General features: G+C 37.3%; 1 protein-coding gene across 1 annotated transcript; it reads right to left on the bottom strand.

Annotated features, from left to right (window-relative positions):
• Positions 1-5862: 5862 nt before the first annotated feature.
• On the bottom strand, positions 5863-20826 carry LOC145983992 (thiamine pyrophosphokinase 1). Its single transcript, XM_083117300.1, has 5 exons — positions 20642-20826; positions 15923-16092; positions 15022-15269; positions 9411-9669; positions 5863-6561 (listed from the first exon to the last, which is right to left on the bottom strand). The coding sequence occupies exons 2-5, from the start codon at positions 16065-16067 to the stop codon at positions 6443-6445; spliced, it is 771 nt and encodes a 256-aa protein (XP_082973426.1). The 5' UTR covers positions 16068-16092; positions 20642-20826; the 3' UTR covers positions 5863-6442.
• Between the last annotated feature and the right edge of the window lie 599 nt (positions 20827-21425).

Here is a 21425-nt window from a genome sequence, read left to right as displayed (position 1 = left end):
AATGTCTGGTCTGTACACCTCACACGATTGCTGGTGGCTCTATGCCGGATTCTGAGCATGCAAAAATTTCATTACCACACGTTACCTTGCAGTTGGTGGGAGACTGTATGAGAGCTGCCATCCTTAACCTAGAACTGTTAAAATGGCTGTGTTTTACTGTACCACATTGTAGCCACATGACACTTCTTCCTGCCTGCATATGCATGTTGCACTCCGACCACTAGCACCACATACAGGTGCAATTGGAACTTTTTCTGGATGCCCCTCGTACATAAACTTTTGGAAGCTGTTATCAACAGTGTGTTCCTGTTTTGATATTTGATTAGCTACATCAGGCACCTTTACAATGCAGTAATTCCCCCTACCATAAATTGCTTGCATTTAATTTTTAATACCCTTTTCGCCAGTAATACTGGTATAACTGCATCTTGGCAGTTTCACAGTACTTCACTTGAATATACTGTGAATGTTTGTATTGAAAGAGAAGTAAAAAAAAAAAAAAAGTAAAGTGTTCCCCTGTGCTTAGCACCACGCCATGAAGGCGTATAGGGGGTGTGGGGGTAACGCCCCACACTTTCTTGATCCGGTCGTGACTGGGGGTGATGTGATCAGCATCACGCCCCTGACCGCCTTTACCCCCCAGGGTTTCCCCCAGGTACCCATGTTATTCGACGCTGGGTAAGCGCCGGGGCCGCTTCCACCGTTAGAAAAGTTCCCGGATTTGAACCGGCCGGGGATCGAACCCGGGACCTTGAGCATGGTAGTCAGACGCGTTACCGACTGAGCCACCGCGGCCACCGTAAGAGAAGTCCCATTGATAATGTAAGGAAATATGACACTTTGTTTTGTATGATTCAATAGTTTCACTTGTGTGCAAGGGTTAAGTTGTTTGCTTTACATAGAAAAGAGAAGTAGTTTTGTGCATTGAAAAATGAGTCTGCACTCATGGTTCTTGCAAGCAGAGGGTTACTTCATGAATGTTTTGCTCATCAGCAAGCAGCATAACCATTCTATCAATCCTCAGTGGAAATCTCGGTAAAAATTTACTATCCTTCGGATGCCTATAACTTCTTCGTTTCGTCAATGTCTGCTTCGTGGAACATTCCTTAAGGTGTATTGACGTTTTTTTCATCAAAGTAATTGCAATTTTTCAAATTACAAGTACTTCTTTCTCGTAGTCTTTTCACTTACCTGAGACAATATGGTGCGTACACCTTCGCACATAATCGCACGTCGTGCTTGTTTTTTGTTGATTTTCATTCGTTATGCAGTGTTTCAACCTTCGGAGCCCAAGAAATACCCATGAACAAAGCTCATTTTGTCCTTTTTTTCTCCGCATTGTTTTACGAAGAAAATTGTAATGTTTCATGGCGCTATCCGTGAATGGTTTTTGGGGCTATCCATCCCGGAATTGATGGGAAATTTAAACTAAAAAATTGTTTTCATTTGAAATTTTTGAGTCCAAATTTCCCACCGATTCTGGGCACCGCCCCTGGGGTAATTGACTTACTGCTCCTAACCGCTAACGTGGCCCCACCTCCGCTCCCTGGCTTTCTCTATAGAGTCCATGTTAAAGGCATGTTAGAAATTGGCCTGAGTCACCTGCCCCCGAATGAGCCCCAAACTTTTAAATTTGAAGAAATCCGTTTCCAGGATATGGAAGACTTACCTGAATTTCACCATGCATCCACGACACATCATATTAGGCATATACCCACAATTTTTAATTGTGTTCAATTAAAAAATCCACTGGATCTTGCACACCCAGTACGAATTTCACCATGCATCCACGACACGTCATGTTTCTAACTTACGTTGCAAACACACACAGTTTGAAACACTGGATACCCAATGAACATGAACAGAACACAATCACGACGCATGATGATGTACGAAGGTGTATGCGCCAAAGGCTATTGTCCATCGGAGAATTAATTTTCAACAATGAACATGAATTTCCCCTATCGTACATACATTCCCACATCACACAAAACACCTTCCCGATGTTAGAGAATACTACAGGAACTTATTACGGTAAGTAGTTTCTTCTGTAGAAATGAAGAAATCTGTCCGAACAATAGTAAACTAGTACCGAAATCTCAACATCTTAATAACGAGAAAGGATGAGAGATTGAAAAATACAAAATTCCTTTTTGCATCAATCACTTCCCTCTAATCTAATTTAGTCGTAACTTTAAAAATAATCTAATATTTTATTGAAAAACTGGCTGCATATGAAAAATCCCATAATTCCACTCTAGCTTGTGAATAGTGATAATTTTTGGAAATTCACTATTTTGCAGTTTGAATGCAAATCATAGAGAAATAAAGTCAATTTTGTGGAAGCTAATATAGGTACTTAATATACCTGGATCTGTATGACATTCTTATTTTCATTTGCAAAAACATGAATTTAGTTTATAATTGTCAGAGAAACATTTAGATTTTGTCCTGTAAAAGTCAGGGAATTTCATTTCTGCTTGTCTGTAGACACCCTGGAGAAAGGATTTACACCTACATGACTTCTGTTCCACCTACAACGTTGTACAAAAAAATGAGAGAAGTCCATCAAAAACTAAAAACCTTGATGCATGCATAGATTCTGACCAGTTTGTTCAGTATGTTGAAGATAATGTTGACCACAACATTAACACCTTTGGTGGACAGTGTACCTTCCATGGAATCCAAGATCAAATCTAGAGTTCTTTCTAAAAAGATAATTCCAAGGCAGGATCTTATTACTGCAGGAAAAATAATCGTTAGATATCCTCAGAGACCCAGTTCAAAGAAACAGAATGCTCAATGTCTTTGAAAGACCCTATGAAACTACGAACAAATATACTTCGGAAAATTTAAACATACATATATATATATACACACGAGGTTATTTTTTAATTAGAGATCATTGTTGAATTTCAACTTTTGCTTCGTTATTTCTTAAAAGTAAATATGACTTAATAATCAAAATTCTCACTACGGGTTTCTATATCGCGTATGTATGACTCGAAAAGAAACTGGCCGACCTCCGGGGTGGAATGGTTAGCACAGTGTGCTAGAATGCCAGAGGTCCTAAGTTTGAATCCCGGCCTAGGCATCGGTGTTCCTTGTGAGTGTCTCTTCATCAAAATCATTATATCATCGCTCATCCTCATATTCGCGATTAGCCAAAAGTGGGAGAAAAGGGAAGTAAACAAATCAACTCAATCAATCAATCGAAAAGAAACTGAGGAAACTACATGTGTTCCAGCAGCCTGGGATGCGTTCGGAGGGCGAAGAAACGAGTTAGAATAATGCTAATAGTAGAGTCAAATTAGGCATATTTGGGGGTAAACCTGGACATTAAAAAAAATGAATGCCCAAGTCAGAATGTAGGCATATCTAACACTTGCAATGCTCAGTTAGTGTGGTTAGGTTGCTTGCCTCAAGTTAAAAAATAAACGCATACTTCAAATTCAGAAACCTTTATTATATAAAAGGTATTAAAACCATGTGACACTAACATTGTCATAATGTGTCATTTCATTCAAAATATTGGAACATTTCGGGGCACCCCTGTAAGCCAGCCATGGTGCTCCAGGGCACTGCGGTGCACACTTTGGGAACCACTGGCCTAGGGAATAGACTATAACTGCCATCCGTGATCAAGATTTCTTTCCACATTCTGTAGATTTGTGTGAAAATATTTTCCTGGCAAAATGCTTACATGAGTAGACTATGCAGGTTTGGTGATTTTACCTTATTATTCAGCCCCACTTGTTTCTTCTTTACGAGCAGTGTCTCAAGTAATGGGAGGGTGTGGGATGATGGTATTTCCCAGCTAGCTCCATGGACCGACCGACTATATCTCCCACCTAACGATTTCAACTTTGGGTGCTGCCTGTGTGAATTAGATTGCTGCAGTGAGAGGATTTTGCTTGAGTGCCAAATTGTTCATACGGACGACACTGGATAGCATATGCAATTCAGAGGTTCTTGCTCAAGCGAATAAGGCTCAAACAGGCAAAACGACTAATATACGCTCAAAACTCAGTAGCACATATGGCTGTGCGATATTTATTTTTCTATATCGACAATATCAATAATATTGATATCGACGATACCGAAAAGACAGATATTGACGATCCAGACTGTACAGATATCAACGATTGCGACAATATCAACACATCTTTAACATTCAATTTGAGGTTTCATCCCTGCCCTCTCACGATGCTGTCCCTGCTCGTTGCATCAAAACTATGCATCAAATAGAAAAATGTTATTACAAAATATTTTGTGCTGTGTATATGCTGTATATCAAGCCAAGACCAAGAACGAGGCACAACTTGAGACAGAGTCTATGCAAAGTATAGTCTTGTATCGCACCGATACCATCCATATACTTAGGCACACATAGGTAACCAGCAAGTTCTATAAAGCAGGAACCTTGTTATTTTTATTGGTTGTTGCACGTATTTGCTTTCCACGTTAATCAGAGGTAATCTCTCATCATTCATCCCCTCAAGTTCTGTCCCCACATGGTGAGCGCATTACTTGTTACCTTAACATCCTTGTGCTTGACTTGACTTGTGCATAAGGAATGCAACACCACCATACATCGATTATATAGATATTGAATATCGATGTATGAAATGTCAGTATCGAAGTTGATATTTTTTATATTAATATATCAACATCAATATTTGTACGATATCGACGCTTTGATATTTAAAAATATTGACTCGATATCGAAATATCACACAGCCTTAGTAGCACATGTATAACTGTATGTGGTAGTGGGCTCTCAAATATAGATCGTGAAGTGAAAGATGCAGTAAAATTGAAAAATAAATTAACATAGTCTAAAATGTAGTTTAGTCTATCTTACCAATACAGTGATACATGAAAATGAAACAGATGATCGTGGGCTGAAACTGCCAGGATGGATATTTTACATGTATGTATCCATGATTGTTGTCACATTAAAATGATATAAGTAAAGAAAAAGTAAAGTGTTCCCCTGTGCTTAGCACCACGCCATTAAGGCATATAGGGGGTGTGGGGGTAACGCCCCACACTTTTTTGATCCGGTCGTGAGTGGGGGTGATGTGATCAGCATCATGCCCCTGACTGCCTTTACCCCCCAGGGTTTCCCCCAGGTACCCATGTTATTCGATGCTGGGTGGGCACCGGGGCCGCTTCCACCGTTAGAAAAGTTCCCGGATTTGAACCGGCCGGGGATCGAACCCGGGACCTTTAGCATGGTAGTCAGACGCGTTACCGATTAAAATGATATTCCTTTGCAAAAGCTTCAGGATGGGAGGCTCAAATGAGTACAAGAGAGCAAAAGTGGTTATGTGAAGTACTCTAATGTGAATGTAACATTTTTTCGAGCTAAAGAAATATTTTTAAAAAAATACAATATGAAACTTTGGCACAGTTACTGCTTTCTGCAAGTTATAAGTTGATTTCACATTCTATATTTCAATCATTTTCAAAGTTCCAAATGCTGACACCCCTTAGCAGAGTGGTTAGTACAACATGCTACAATGCCAGGAGTCCCAGGTTTAAATTCCAGCCTGGGCATGGTTGTTCTTTGTCCATTTTTCTTCATCAATTGTATCATATCATCACCCATCCTTATCGTCATGATTAGTCAAAAGTGGCAGAAAAGTGACGCTAAATAACAAATATGAAGTTAAATCAAGTTCAAAATTTTTCTTTAGTCCTCCCATACAGCTTGCAAAAATTACCCAACATAGAGTCTAGAATATGCATAATCTATATAAATTTGACAGAATTCTTTATCCAGACTCATATTTTCCTTTCCTTCTGTTGCTCTGTCACATGGTACTAATAAATGTTTCACAAATTTCAGAATGTAACATGAAAATGACATGTCCTTTTATTTTCTTTCAAACTACACAAAATATCACAAAATCAACAAGCATTTCCAACCAATAATACTGAGCTAAGAGTTAAAATAACATTTTTACTTTCAACAACATAAGAACTCATTATTGCAGCACACTGTTTTTTGTAACAATAAAATGTCTTTCATAAAATTGTGACTGGTAATACCTTGCACGAGGTAAAGTACAAAAATATACTCTTATCTAAAAATAATTTCTCTTACACTTATTTTCAATAATTTATATATTACATATACTTGAGGGGAAATGTAATTTTCAAAAATGCTAAGAAATGTGATATTTTTCCTTACAATAAGGACATATCATAAATGCATCTTTGAAGCAGATATCACATGGAACTTAGAAAGTAAATAAATCTGTTACCAGAGCTGGAAGAATATTGAAGGATAAGGATGGGGGTGAGGAATGTTTCCTATATACCATTAAGTGTTGTTTTAAATTTGTTCGACAATGACAAGTTGGAGCTAAGGAACTAATGTTGGCGACTACTTCAGCCAAATTGCGGCACATATTTTGTGCATGTATATCTACATTTACATTACTTCCATTGACCACACTAATGGAGAATCTGTTTCAACTGTTACTTTGTCTTCTTTCCCACTGTATGTATTGGATGTACTTACTAGGTGTCCAAATTCTAGTCTTTGGTTATCTGTAAGAGAAACAATACATTTAATGTCATCAAGCCTTAGTTTCAGAAAAGGCAAAGCTGATTCATTAAAGATTACATACTAATGGCATAAACTACAGCTTTCAATATTTGTAGATTTGTGATAGCATAACCATAATCTAGACTGAAAAATGATATTGAACTCTATGACGTATGTGGTCATAGGAGTTTTTTTTTTTAATGTAATCATTCGGTCCAACATGTTAATTCATGTATACAATGAGTAAATTTTATGTTAAATGCCTCGCCACCCTCGTTATAGATATTTGTGGGCGATTCAGATCAATGTTTGTACACCTGGTGACAGCAGTGTACAGGACGGATGAATCAGCTGTTCATTTGAACAGTTCGTAAACAATACGTGTTCTCAGCCGACCTGGTGTTTGCATACAAATCAATGACTGTTTTCTCTTTAATTTATGTAAATGATTTATCATGAAAGCAAAGCCATGGTTTAATAATTTGTTTTGTGAAGAAGACACAACTTAAATTGGGTTATGGATGCAACGGTGCACGGAAGATTGAACCTCATCAAGGAACCGAAGAACGGATTCGCTTTCTGATGAGCAGGTCAAGGGAGCGATTCGGGGACTGGTTCGAGAGGAAGAAAACATGAAGGTTGTTTGAGTTTACGCCGATCAAAGACATCGGTGATCATCCCAACGCACAAAGGATTGCGATAGAATTTGATTGGATCCAACGAAACACAAAGGACTGTGTAACATGTTTTGCCAAAAATCTATGCGCGCAATATATAGTGTGGACAGATAATTGAAATTTTCTTTGACGATTGTGAGCTGCGTTATGAGGTAGCCGGATGGTCGTAAGTACAGTATCTTTACTTATCTAAGTGTCATCGGAAGACTGCAAGATATTTCGTGGTACAGCGGAATCTATTTGCATCCAATTATAAAAGCTAGCTTTCGTGTGCATCGAATTTGGCCATTTTCGTCGACGCGTCGCATCGTTAATTTAGGCGGGAAGGGAGAGCGTCAGGTAGCCATCTTGGCGAGTATAAACAATCGGTCAAGAAACTGTAATGTATATATCAATTATTGTAAATATTCTTTGATGCTCTTATTCTGTGTATTCGGAACTTCCTTTGAACAGGTGGTTTGGGTAATGTTTTATGTTTAAGCATCGGGTAGGTGACGTATGGTAATACGTAACTGCCTCACACAGAGTGAATGATTGACTTGTATGTTGCCAAGTTGTTACCGTAATCGTTCAAATTTTTATTGAAAGATAGACTCTTGATAATACAAGTCACCTACAAACTGCTTGTTTTAAGGGTGTTTACATTGTAATTTCACAAGTGTACACCAGTAATTCGTCGAATAGATTCTAGCTGGGGATGACGTCACGTCATGTTAGCTTGAACAGCTGAATTCTATAAATAACTGCACTGTTTGTTTATCGGAGTCAACGGACACAAAATGCTACTTGGATATTATGGCATGCAACTTTGGCGTTAATAATTGAATATAAAAAAAAGCGCTTGATCAGTTGGATAAATCTTTGTCTGTGTTTATCAAAATAAATATATATTAATTGTACTTCGTAGTGTTAACATTTCACCACAAAGAAATCCCATTGTTAAATGTATTATTATGTATGTATTAATGACAGTGTTCCTTTTCAGAAAAGGGGGGGGGGGTACAATTCGCACTGGTCGCTCTGGGATGATAAGTGTCAATTAACTCATAAATAATTGGGAAGTCATTGTTGCAGGATTATTTTTACTTTAGTTTGATCTGCCTTGTCTTATTTGGTCACTGTAGTTCTAACGTCATCTCAAACAGCGCTACCAATCGGGTGGGTGGCTCTGAAACTCAGCGAATAATTGGATGCGGTTTCAGTGTTTAAATTAAATTGGTAATATTCGTGAATGTACATGCTTCAATTTAATATACCCATCTTACGAGGCAAAACGCTTAGTTTTTAGGGATTCCTATCATATACAGGGCTTCCCCTGGAGTTGTGGATTTAATTTGGAGTTCACAGCACCCACAGAGCGTTATAACTCATAATTGCATGTAAATTATAAATTGGATGGCTTTGGGATAAAAAAAAATGACACTTTGTTCATTATTGAGTTACAAAGTAAAAAGAGCCATCTTTCAATTTTTGCGTGTAATTGACATGTACTTCGCATTGGACTCATTGAACACTTCTGAAATTGGTAAACACAACACAAAAACAATTTACCTACAGTTTAGCTATTAATACACTTTCTGCTTAAGAAACTCGATAATGACCAAAATGTCACTTACCATGCTTTACTCCTGAATCCTTCAATTAACAGCTACAAACAAGTTACAAGACTAGTTTTCACATATAATTATAATAGCTGATTATCAAAAAAGTATGATATACTTTTCAGGCTGGAAAAGTGAATAAAAACTTCATTTTGTTTGTGTGTCTCAAAGAACAATCAAATTGTGAAAGCCTGTGGAGAGACATTTTTCACTTTACTAAATTTCTTCCTCAATAGTACACTTGCTTTATCTGCTCTGTATACAAAATTATACATCAAATCCAGATCTGCAAAATTACTGTTAAGAATTAGCATTTTTCAATAATGGTTTGCCTTTTTTAGCTGGAATTTAGTGTTGTAAAGGATGATCAACAAAGCAAAACATTCTATATTATTTGTGTGTATACATATTTCAATTGTACTAGACAAAGAGCTCAATATTGTTTTTTAAAATATTGTTATAACTTGAAAGGTTGGAAATAATACTATGCTGTGTCCCTGACTGAGAAAATACAACTCGTGTTTTACCCAAGCAATAGTTGAAAACTAAATTCTTGCCAAAATTTATGCATACTTAGATTCCACTTAAGTCCTGTTGTTGTAGCATGCTCACAAGGTTTTCCAACAGGAATCAAACTGCACCAGCATTTCATGAGTTCCTTGTTGATAGAAATTTCATGTTTTCCAGGCCACAGCAGCCATGTCAAAGAAACACTCGCAAGTATATACACCGGAACGTGAAGTATTTCTTCGGCTTTGAACAGTGTGTTAATGTTGGCCATCACTTGGTCAAAGCGGCCGAAGGTCTCCCCTAAGGCAACGACACCATCCACCTTGAGAAAATACAATATGGAGAAAAATCACAATCCACATTGAAAAGTTAGGCATAAAGTTTGGGTACATTAAGAGTGTTGTATGGAGAAGATTTCGAAGCGCCAAATAGTTCGCATGGACTATACGGTACAGAATTGAGAGCATCTTCGCTCGAGGCGAAATGAGCAGTGTACACTCAAAGTCCAGTAGTACATATATAACCATAATTTGTCTGTGGCAGTGGGCCCTCAAGTATGAATCATGAAGTCAAAGACTCAGTGAATTGAAACTTAAATTAACATTTAGTCATCACTTCCAAGTTAAAATGTAGTTTAGTCTATCTTACAAAATGATATATGAAAATGAAATTGATTGCGGGCTGAAATTACAAAGGCGGATATTTTACATGCATGTGTGTGTACGAATATTGTCACATTAAAATAATAATCCATTCTATATGCTCCAGGGTGGAAGGGAGACTTGAACCACTACAAGCAAGTGAAAGTAGCCCCATGCAGTAATCTAGTGTACATATATTACATAAGCAGTGCTTTTTTTCTGAGGAGAAAGGTTTTGATACTCTTCACAAGACAGTTTGCTGTGGTAACAAAAATTCTAGTAATTCAAAGTTAATCACGTATTTCACCATGTTATCAAGGCACATAAGGAGTGTGGCTCCTCATAAGAGGTACTGGAAATTGCTACATGATATTATCCATATTTCTCTTTGTTATTGAGTTGTCATAAAGGTGCACAGTGCTGAAAGGCATACAGGGTTGCTAAAGGTCCAGGAATTGTAAATAAATCCAATTCCGGTCCAGGAGAGAAAATCAGGAAGCGTAAATGGGTTCTGGACCATAAAGAACCTTTTTATCTGTAAAGTATTTCAAGTTGGTCCAGTAGAACCCATTAGAATTTATGGGTTCATGGAGCTTTAACAACCCTGGTAGCATACCACCAGAAAGAAACCACTGCATATAAGAAAATAAAGTAAGGCTATCCACTGTGCATTACAACATGCAAGGCATATAGGGAATGTGGATGTGGGGCCCACACAATTCAGATGATGTGATCAGCCACATCCCCAGATTAAGCACCAATTTATGGAGGCTGGGTGAGCCCCAGTGTCACTTTAGGCAGGGACATTGCCATAAAAAATTCATATCTTGGGAATTGAACCTGTTTCCTCGTGTAAAAACTTTGAAAAGTATTTTAAATGTGTAAAAACTACAATTCCTGGCTACAACCAGATCAGAAAGATCTTACTCAAATTTTATCAATTTCTAAGAAGTAGAATATACACTTAGCATGTGGAAGTTCGACTAATTGCACATCAAAAAATTCTTTACAGCAAAACTCTAGGATATCAGGGCAAAGTTGCAAAATATTAACGTTTAACATTCATAACTGTGCTCCCCCCAATTGTGTAGTGACTAACACTGTTGCCTTGTAATAAATAGTCCTATGTTTAGTTCCAGAGGAGGAACATTGCAGAGGGTTTAAATTTCACCTTAAACTGTAGGTCCGGTCCTGATTAGCCTATTGGAAAATAATGTGGTCTTAAAACAAACTTTACTTCGAACAAATAATTACAATTGCTTAGTGATGAGTATTTCCCCCTCAACAACTTCTCCTTCTCTCTTTCTTGCTGAGAATATGGCATAATAATTTGCCCTGATAGTTTTGTCATACATTTGAAATAAATATTGTGTGGCAATATGATTTTTCTTGTAGAACCTTATTGAAACTGCATTATCACAGATTTCCATCTTTAATCATGGGAATGGATTTAGTCATCAGTAAAGCCCGGATTTTTATGTAATATCAACCCCTAAAATATGTACATAAATATGTCTGAAATATGTAAAAAATATGTAAATTCATAATGAAATATGTACTATAAATATTTATTCCAAACGTTACTTCCTATTTTTGTTACATTTTTTCCTCACAAAGGGATATGTTTATTTCAAAAAGACTTACAAAAATTGAAGTTACAATATTACAATGCTTACATTAAGTATTTTTTATGTTCTTATAGAGCAAAAATATTAACCACAATTTGAATATATTCAATATTTAATATACAATGTCACCAGGTACCATTCAAAATGTTCAGTAGTAAATTTTCGTTGCCCAAATTTTTCACTCAAAAAGCACTTACAAAAATTCAGGTTACCTTTGATCTTGGGGCAGGCACTGTATTTAATTATTTAACTTACAATATGTTACCAGGTACATTTCCAAATGTTCAGAAGTAAATGTTTGTCGCCGATCAGATAATATGTTCTTGTACGCAGAGAAATGTCTCTCCACGTCACAAGAAGTAACCGGAGCGTACTTCAGGAGGTGAATGTGGTCGGGAGAAATATCATTGGGAGGGTTAACTGTTTCACCATTGAGAATGCAGCTCACTGTAAATAAGCTGACGTAACCTGGGTTTCTTTCAGTCACTGCATCAAATTTTCTTCGAGCTTTCTCTCCCACATTTCCTCCAACAGCAGACAGTTTCTTTCTTGCATCCTCATATATATCCATGGCTTCCAGGAGAGGAAGCCCAACAGTTTCAAGTTTTTATATGCTTGTATCAATACAACCAAAATTGCTGTTTATGTATGCCATATCGCAAGCAAGTTTGGTGTCCTTGAAGAGATTTTGAGCAGTGCGTACCGATACAGCTGAGTCCGCCGAAAATGAGTCAAGCACAGATTTCACTTCTTCAAAATGTTCATTGTACAACTTACTTGCCCGGATCCAAGTGCCCCATCTAGTAAGAATAGGTTCCGGAGGAAGTGGTACACCTGGCAATTGTTCCTTGTAAACTTGCACTGTTGTGGTGCCTTCAGAAACACCTTTTTCGTGGAAGAAATAAGTTGGTTGACTTCCGGGAAATTGCCTCTCACCTCCTCAGCAATACGTTGGAGAGCATGTGCCAAGCAAGTAAAGTGGATCAAGTTAGGATAAAACACTTTAAGTGCCGTAGCAGCTTTTAACATGTATGATGCACTGTCTGTGAACATGAGAAGAACTCTCTCTTCTTGTACGCCATCCGGATACAACAATTTAAGACTGTCATTCACAAATCGTGCTATGGTGGAATGATTAGTACGCTCTAGAACTTTGCATGCAATGAGATGTGGTGTAGATGGAGAATCAGCAATTAGCGTTCCAACAATGAAATTACTTACATACTGTCCCAAAGCATCAGTTGTTTCGTCGATGGAAATCCACACATAGGAACTGCCTACTTCTGCCCTAATTGATTCTAAAGTTTCTTTGTAGGAATGTGGAAGATATCGCTTTCGAAGGGTTGACTCGTCAGAAAGTTTACGGCCACAATATTTTTCCAGAAAATCCCGGAACTTCGGTACTTGAATTTTATGCCAAGGGATGTTTGCTGCAATCATTGCTTCGCACATTTCCTTGTAAAACACACTGAATGAAGAATCCTCTTGCATCTGGGTTAGTAAAACTTGCTTCTTTTCACTCCGTAGTTGTTTGTTTTTCACATGAAGTGAAGTGCGAACATGTTGATCTAATTGAGACTTCATAGTGCACCCAACTTTTTTATCGCACACTCGACAAAAAATAACTTTACCATCCGTAGTAAATGCATCATCGACTGCTATTCAAGATCGCAACTTTTGAGATAACGAGGAGGTAGGCGGAGCCATTCCAGCTTTCTACAGTTAAAACACTGTTTAAATACTGAGGCAAGCTCTTCTTAAAACTCCAATGGTTAAAATGAAAAGGCGATGAAATATATAAACAAAATTCTACGGTTGAGTTAACAATACTTCATTCAAGATTTGTCGCCGCCGGCTGCAAAAATCAAAACGATCACAACAATGTACGGATGAAAGGTAAGTGCCTCTCAGCGTTGTACTTGCCGCCTTCCATTGTTGGTTCTCTTCGTTCGCTGTGTGTTGCTTGCCGCTCCATGTTACAAACTGGAAACTGAAACACTGTCGAATCTTGATGTAATTGTTACGATGTGGCGAATCAACGAACTGCTATGTACGTACAACGAAGGCAAATCGCACTTTTAAGTTACTATATTTTTTTAGACCTGGAAATGGGGAGGGGAAGTGAGAAGATACTTTTTTAACTAGTAAGCCAAAAGTTCATTGGATTTTCCTCTTAAGGACTGTTTTATGTAAAAAATATTTCATATCTTAGGAATATGTAACATTTAGTAAAATATGTAATATAAAACTTCACTGTGACATCTCTACTGACGTAATTCGTCAATATATTTTAATTCCACGCTTGTACATATAAAGGAAAAAATATGTAATTACATAGAAATCCGGGCTTTAGTCATCAGACAATATTAACACAAATTAATTACAATTTTTTCTTTTAGTCAACACGATGTATATTTTATGTTACACCATGATTTTGCAGACATCATACATTTTATATTCTTCCTTACACATAAGTATGCTGACTTCATGTGTAACAGATTGAAAATAGTCTTAACTGCCTTGTACATGATCATATTAATCATGTACAAATCACTGAATTAAACGTAATTGAAAGTCGTTGAACAGCGTTCTTATTGGAAATCTTGAATGGTCTGAAATTGCTCATGTACACAATCAAAGAAACTTTGACAAGTTCACATTTGATTGACCAAAACATGGCAGTGTGTACGGCATGGAAATAAATAAATAGACTAGCGATTAGCCATAACAGAGATTTTTTTTTATTTCCAAAAGAAGAAGTAGGACATATTAGAAAGAAACTGGAAAGAAGTGTGATGTTGATGTATTTTCTGGAGTCCACTTTAGACAAAAGCATTTCCTTTAACATTGTTGCTAGCATAAATGACAAGTAAATGCTTCAAAAAATCTTAGATAATACGTACTTTTTACGATTTGATTTGATTTAGTTTGTTTTACTTCGCTTTTTGTGCCACTTTTGGCTAATTTGCGAAGATGGAGATGAGTGATGATATGATGAAATTGATGCATAGACACTCACAGACATCCATGCCCAGGCCGGGATTCGAACCCAGGACCCCTGGTGTTGTAGATCGATGTGCTAACCACTCCGCCATGGGGCCGGCTACTTTTTACGAAAACGAAAGCATTTCTTGGAACATTTCGGTTAGCTTATGCGATTACAATGTATAATATATACTGCACGAAAGACTGATTGGTCAACAGTCAGATTTGGATCGTGTTAATTAGAACCAATCCTAAATAGAAATTCTTTGACTGAACCTTGGATCCAATGAGAAAAATGGCATTACCTCTGACATCATTTCCTTTTAAGCATCCAATTCAAGGACTTGAAACTGAATCCAAAACTTCATCTACTAATGAATAAATGCAACAATTATACAGTATATCTAAAAATATGCTCACCTTCAAATTATCAGCATTCGCCTTCTTTGCTACCTGTCGTAGAGCCTTTGTAAAGTCTGTCTCATTCTGGTCAGGGGTTTTTATTACTTGCGACTTCTTCTCTTTGAAGTACGACACTATTTCTGGAGATGCAGAATCTAAATCTCCAGTGATGAGTTCTGGCGAATCTTTTCTCAGAACAGCTGCATACTTCAAATGGAACTCGTGGAAAATGTTTGTGCCGCCATCAACAGTCACTCGGAAGGCTGCTGTAGATATAATTTAGGGGGTAAATGCATGTAGATTAGATATCAAAATTAATGTGTTGATTCCTTTCAGAAGGAATTGTACACCAAGTTTTCACACATAAATTTGTCCCCTTGCTATTTTTTTTTTTTTTGTCCACTATCTCTAAAGAAATGAATTAGCTATGTTTTAAAAATGGTATTCACTCTTTCTTCTTCACAACCTGATGATGAGAAGTACTGAAAAATATCTCGTTATGAGGCTTTACAATGAAGAAACCTGGTGTAAGTATAACTTACGGTTGTCATGGTATAAGGGATTAAAATTTATATTGCACGACTTATGAAACATTCTGTAGTTTGTAAGGATAAATACAAGAGAAATCTAAAGCTTGGAGCTATAACAGTAAAGAAATATGATTTTGTATTAAGTGAAAATCAAGAAGCAACCCATTAATTATAATTGTGTAGGCCTGTTCATTTTAAAATATGCAATATACCAACATAATTACATGGTTTCATTACAACACATGATGTATTTTTTTTTCAAACCATTAGGATATTTTTATAATATATACAAAACAAAATATTGGTTGTAATTTTTTAATGAGCATTTTTATTTTTCATCCCGACTATTAACAAATTGCTGCACTATAACAAAATTTCAATATACAAACCTCTGTTCCACAATGATACAACTACTTCTGGCCTACATTTGATTGGAATGTTCAGAATCAGGAAAACAAATTTGAAGTCTCGATTTGATTCATTCAAAATATCAAGAGGTGCCCACTGGTGAATAATTGCTGAATTCATCACCATGTCTTTTCACAATACTCCACATCATCTGCAAAATGGGAAAACATTATTTAGAAAACGCACCAATCATTCTTGAGTTGAAGATAAGATTATAATGTATCATTGCATGTCAGGTGTGCTATGTCATTTAAGTTATCTTGGTTATCTTTATGTATAATGGGATTAGTTTCAGCTCCTGCATGAAAAAGTTTTCTGTGGAAAGAGAGTAGTCAATAATAGAAAGAAAAGGCGACTACCACGTGAGAGATCCAAGTTCGATCCCCAACAGGGAAGGGAAGAACGGGGATATTTTCTACCTGTTAAAGCAGCTCTGGCACCCACCCAGCAGCACCTGGAGGAAACTCTGGGGGAGGGGGGGGGGGTAAATGCAGCCAGGGATGTGGTGCTGATCACATCAACCCCACCTTTGTGATCAAGAAATTGTGGGGCCCTAACTCCACACCTCTATATGGCATGGTGCGAAGCACAAGGGGCATATTTATAAATATGTAGTACCAAAAAGCACTTTACTGCCTCCAGTGGTTGGCAATGTGTGAGTTGATGTACAGGACATGGATGCGTCATTGTGTTTCTTCATCTTTTTTTTATCATATTTCATTCTGAATGTTGGAATTAACCTAACTACGTAGAAAAGCAATGTTAAATAAACATACACACGTATGTATTTTTGCTAATTTTCTGTTGTTGTTTCTCTACCTCTCGAGCCATGGTGGTCCAGTCAATAGTGTCTGGCTGCCACATGAGAGACTCAGGTTCAATTCCCATGATGAGATCTAAGGTTGGAATCTCTCCAGCTTGTCCCTGCATAAAGTGGTCCTGTGGTTCAGCCAGCCTCAAATAAATAGATCCCCAGGGGCACCCAGGGAGGGATAATGGTGCTGATCATATCACCACCAAAAATAAATACATGAATGGGCCGAGGTCAATAATATGTGGTCCTACTTCCACACCCCCTATGTGTGCATTCTAGGCATCGTGAAATGTGCGCAGGGAACTTTACCTTTGTTTATCCCCTCTCTATCTCTCTAGATTAATGGCAATTAGAATTATTTATGATCAGAAGATGGGGCAAACACAAAGAAATACCCATGACCAGGATTTGTAACCAGAACTTCGATGGGAGACATTTGATTGATTGATTGATTTAGTTTCTTTTACTTCGCGTTTTGTGCCTCTTGGCTTGCGAAGATGGGGATGAGTGATGAAATTGATGAATGGATGGACATTCACAAACAACCAAGTCTGAGCGGGATTCGAACTGGGGAAGACATTTGAGTCGAGCACAGTAGCATGGGATAATTGCAAAGGTTTCTTGCAGCAGTACCAACATTTTATCTAGCATGTATACTAAGAAGTAAAGTGCTCCCTGTGCTTAGCACCATGCCATTAAGACATATAGGGGGTGTGGGGGTAATGCCCCACACTTTATTGATCCGGTCGTGAGTGGGGGTGATGTGATCAGCATCATGCCCCTGACCACCTTTACCCTCCAGGGTTTCCCCCGGGTACCCATGTCATTTGACACTGGGTGGGCACCGGGGCTGCTTCCAACGTTAGAAAAGTTCCCGGATTTCAACTGGCCAGGATCGAACCCGGGACCTTTAGTATGGTAGCCAGACGCGTTACCGACTGAGCCACCGACATTTATATGTACAGAAATTTTGCACTTGTGTCACTGAATTAAGTAAAGTTTGTAGAAAGGCGTGTAGACAAAACTAAAAAGTTTTCAATGGCATGCCTGAGGGGGAGGGGGTGGTGGTGGGCATATCATAACCCCCTTTGGCCCAGTATTCTGCAAAAAAATGTAAAAGGGAGGAAAATATGGCAAAATGATGACGGACTAATAAAAAAAGTACCTATAAACACCTCCCCCTTTGAAAATCCTGGGCACACCACTGGCCACACATTACTGCAGAAAAATGAGTATATGCATGAATTCTGTTATGATGAGCTCCACCTTACTCATACCTCTATCCTTTACCTCAGTTGGCAACAGAGTGGAAGAAATTTCTAGTTGGAGGAATTTTGGTATGATTCAATATGGAGAGAATTAATCCGGTGAGGGAAGCATTGCAAATTTACACTATACATTTTTTTCCAAAGTGTTCAATGATCAGGGAACGGAATTGCATGTAGTAAAAATTTACCTTTTTAATAATAAAGACACTACATGAGCTATATAACATCCAGTCTTGGCATTGTAAATATTACTATGACTGTCTTGAAGAGAATCCAGATGCTAATCCTGCAAGTGTGCCACAAAATCGTTGCTTCCGACTCTGCTGTCAGGTACACAACTAAGTAGTGAGAATGAGATTAGCAATGGGCTGCTCGACTTGGGACTGACTCTCTTCCAACAATGCCAAAATAATGTTTGTAACAACCAGTAGCTGACGCTTTAGCCCTCATTCTCTATTGTTGATAACAATTGTAAATAAACAGAAATTTCAAATGGTTTACAAAAGCAAATAGTTTGGAGGTATAACATTGAAGAAACACAATTGTTTGGATGTTTGTTTGACGTTGCTTTGGACTTTCTAACTCAAGAATGGTTGCTTGATGAGAAGCACAGGTGCTCATGTAAGCTACTTTTCAAATCATAATTTCTCTGGTAAATAATGCACTCAGGAAGGGGAGAGAGAGAGAGAGAGAAAGAGAGGGGAGGTAAAGAAGTAAAGAAAGAGAGAGAGAGAGAGAGAGGGGGGGGGGAGGTAAAGAAGGAAAGAAAGAGAGAGAGAGTTTGTTTCTCTCTCTCTGTTTCTTCTCTCCTCTTTCTTTGTTTTCTCTCTCTCATTTCTTGTTTCTCTCTCTCTCTTGAGAGAAAGAGAGTTTCTTTCCTTCTTTGTTTCTTTCTTGAGAGACAGGGAGATCTCTCTCTCTCTCTCTCTCCTCCTTTTTTCTTTCCTTCTCTCTCTCTCTTTCTCTTCTTCCTCTCTCTCTAAAGGGGGGGGGAGAGATGTACAAATATGGAAAATAAAAACTGAATTTTTCTAGTCAACATGCCATGATGTGCATGTATAACTGATTTCAGCTTCATACATAAATATGTATTTAATATAAATCTGTTCCCTGTTAATGATCTTGAAGGATTTGAGACTGTAATCCCCTTATTTGTAAGCTGGGGGAACAAACAGTTCGGAATGTGTAATGATTTTCGAGAAACTGTTGTGGAAGTAACTTCAAAGCTTGGAGAAACGAATTAGCACAGTTAAAAGCTTCACTAAGCATTATTTACCAGAGAAATTATGATTTGAAAAGTAGCTTACATGAGCACCTGTGTTTCTCATCAAGCAACCATTCTTGAGTTACAGTTGTCTCAGACAATGAGGATTGCCAAGTCTTTATGTGAAGCTTGAAGGGAGTTTTGTGCTCGTGGAAGGATTCAGGAACATACCACTTTGCACCTCATGCTACATGGAACAGTAGCAGCAGTCTGTATCTAAGACGACATAAGAATGGCTGCTAGCAAACAAATATGCACATAGAAGAATACAGAAGAGAAAAACAATTCTCCAGAAAACATGCAGCAAGTAATCACTAAACAATAAATGTGTTAACAGGCATACGTAGATATTCAACCAGGTGAAAAATTCTTATGTACAATTATTAATTCTAGATTAAACAATTGGAACGTGACCAAGGGAAACTATTAATTTCAAAAATATTTGCTCACGAAAAGTAGGTTGCGTACCATGCTGCTATTTGAATCAATTTTAGTGATCATGTTTAAAAAAATAAGTACCAGAGGGGCAAGAATGCACACAAGTATGGGCCCTTAACCAAACTACTCCATCCTGAATTAAGTCGAACTATTTTTTAATTGAGAATGTTTGATGTTTTATGTAATATAAACTGTGTTTCAGGGTGCGGAAGCCACAAATAACATATGTAATTGATCTGAAAGTATGGCCTGCCTTAAAAAAAAAAACAAGAATTTGCATAAAAACGTGGTTATGTGCATACTAAAATAATGAAAAAAAAACATGCTAATGAATATCATCAAACTTAACACTCCAAACCTAACAAAAATGATGAAAATTTGGGAGATGGTGACCCTACCTACACCCATGAGAAACTTTAAAATTTTTTAGTGGGTTTGGGAATATTGTCATTCATTCATATGAATGTTTCTGGTTTTTAGAGTGTGGAGATGTGATTGATATAAGTGAATAATTAGTGATTTTAGGTGGTATGATTTATGACGTCACTCACAAGGTTAGGCCTGTTAGGTTTGGTTCTTTTTGCATAAATACTGTGTAAATTTATAATTTATGTTGATACAACTAAACCTAACAGTTTAGGCATTTAACCTAACAATGAAAGCATTCACCGGTGACATCAGAATACAAGTTTGTCCCTGCACTTATCGTTGAGGTCAATGCCGTGAGTGGAAATTGTGCTACAAAAGATGTTGTTATGTTATTCTAAGAAATTTGAAATTTAAGATTTCTGTGTATATTCGTGAGTTGCAGGCGGAAGGATTAGTGGCCCAAAACAAGAAATGTGTGAAGTGCAGCAGGCATTATTTTTTAAAATTTACACTTTTTTTTTGTTAATGGATAATGAAAATTGCTTACCGTACAATAAATGGTGATAGTAATTATGCATTATTTTTTGATATCCACCATTGATTCCTTGCATGTGTAATGAAAATTTCTTTAATAGAAAATGATCTGAAATGCGATGGAGATGTCATGGCCATATTTTGAGGATAAATATCTTGCTTATTTGTAGTTTCCACTTGTTAAAATCACTTTCAGGCACCTTAAAACATTGAAAAGTACAAATTTGAAAGAAAAAATTTGGAATGGCAACGGTTTAGATTGTTTCATGAATTTTCAAATTCTCCTAGCAGGACTAATTATCTTACAATTTTGGCAATCATTGTCACACGAAATTTGAACCTTTCTTAAAGTAATGAGCATTATTTGGATTTCGAAGAAAGTTATTTATGTTGGAAAAAAACAAATTAAAAATTACCTTACCCTCCATGTTGATAGAAGCGACAGTAAGTATCGAACACTAGTGGGAATGAATGTAGAAGTAATTTAGAACCTTTTCTTAGAAAGCATTTAGGGATATTTTAATGCTAAGAGAACTTAACCTGACCTGCCTAACCTAACCACAAAAGCATTTAGGGTTATTAAAATGCTAAGGTAACTAAACATGGCTGCATCGTGAAATCCTTCACCCTCGATTTCTAGCACATTTCAAATTTCTTTGTCCAAAATGAAGTTTCTTCTAAGAAAGGGTATTTTTAAGTAGCATGGAAGGAAATTTTTAGAGATCTACGTGCTACGAAACTTACATTTTTGTAATATTAAAATTTCTTACCTACGTAATGCCATTACGATTTTTCAG

The sequence above is a fragment of the Lepisma saccharinum genome, chromosome 1 (genome assembly GCF_977018435.1).
Source record: "Lepisma saccharinum chromosome 1, izLepSacc3.1, whole genome shotgun sequence".
Lineage (NCBI taxonomy): Eukaryota > Metazoa > Arthropoda > Insecta > Zygentoma > Lepismatidae > Lepisma > Lepisma saccharinum.
The sequence above is the reverse complement of the archived record's forward strand: the minus strand, read 5'-3'. Positions and strand labels throughout refer to the sequence as shown.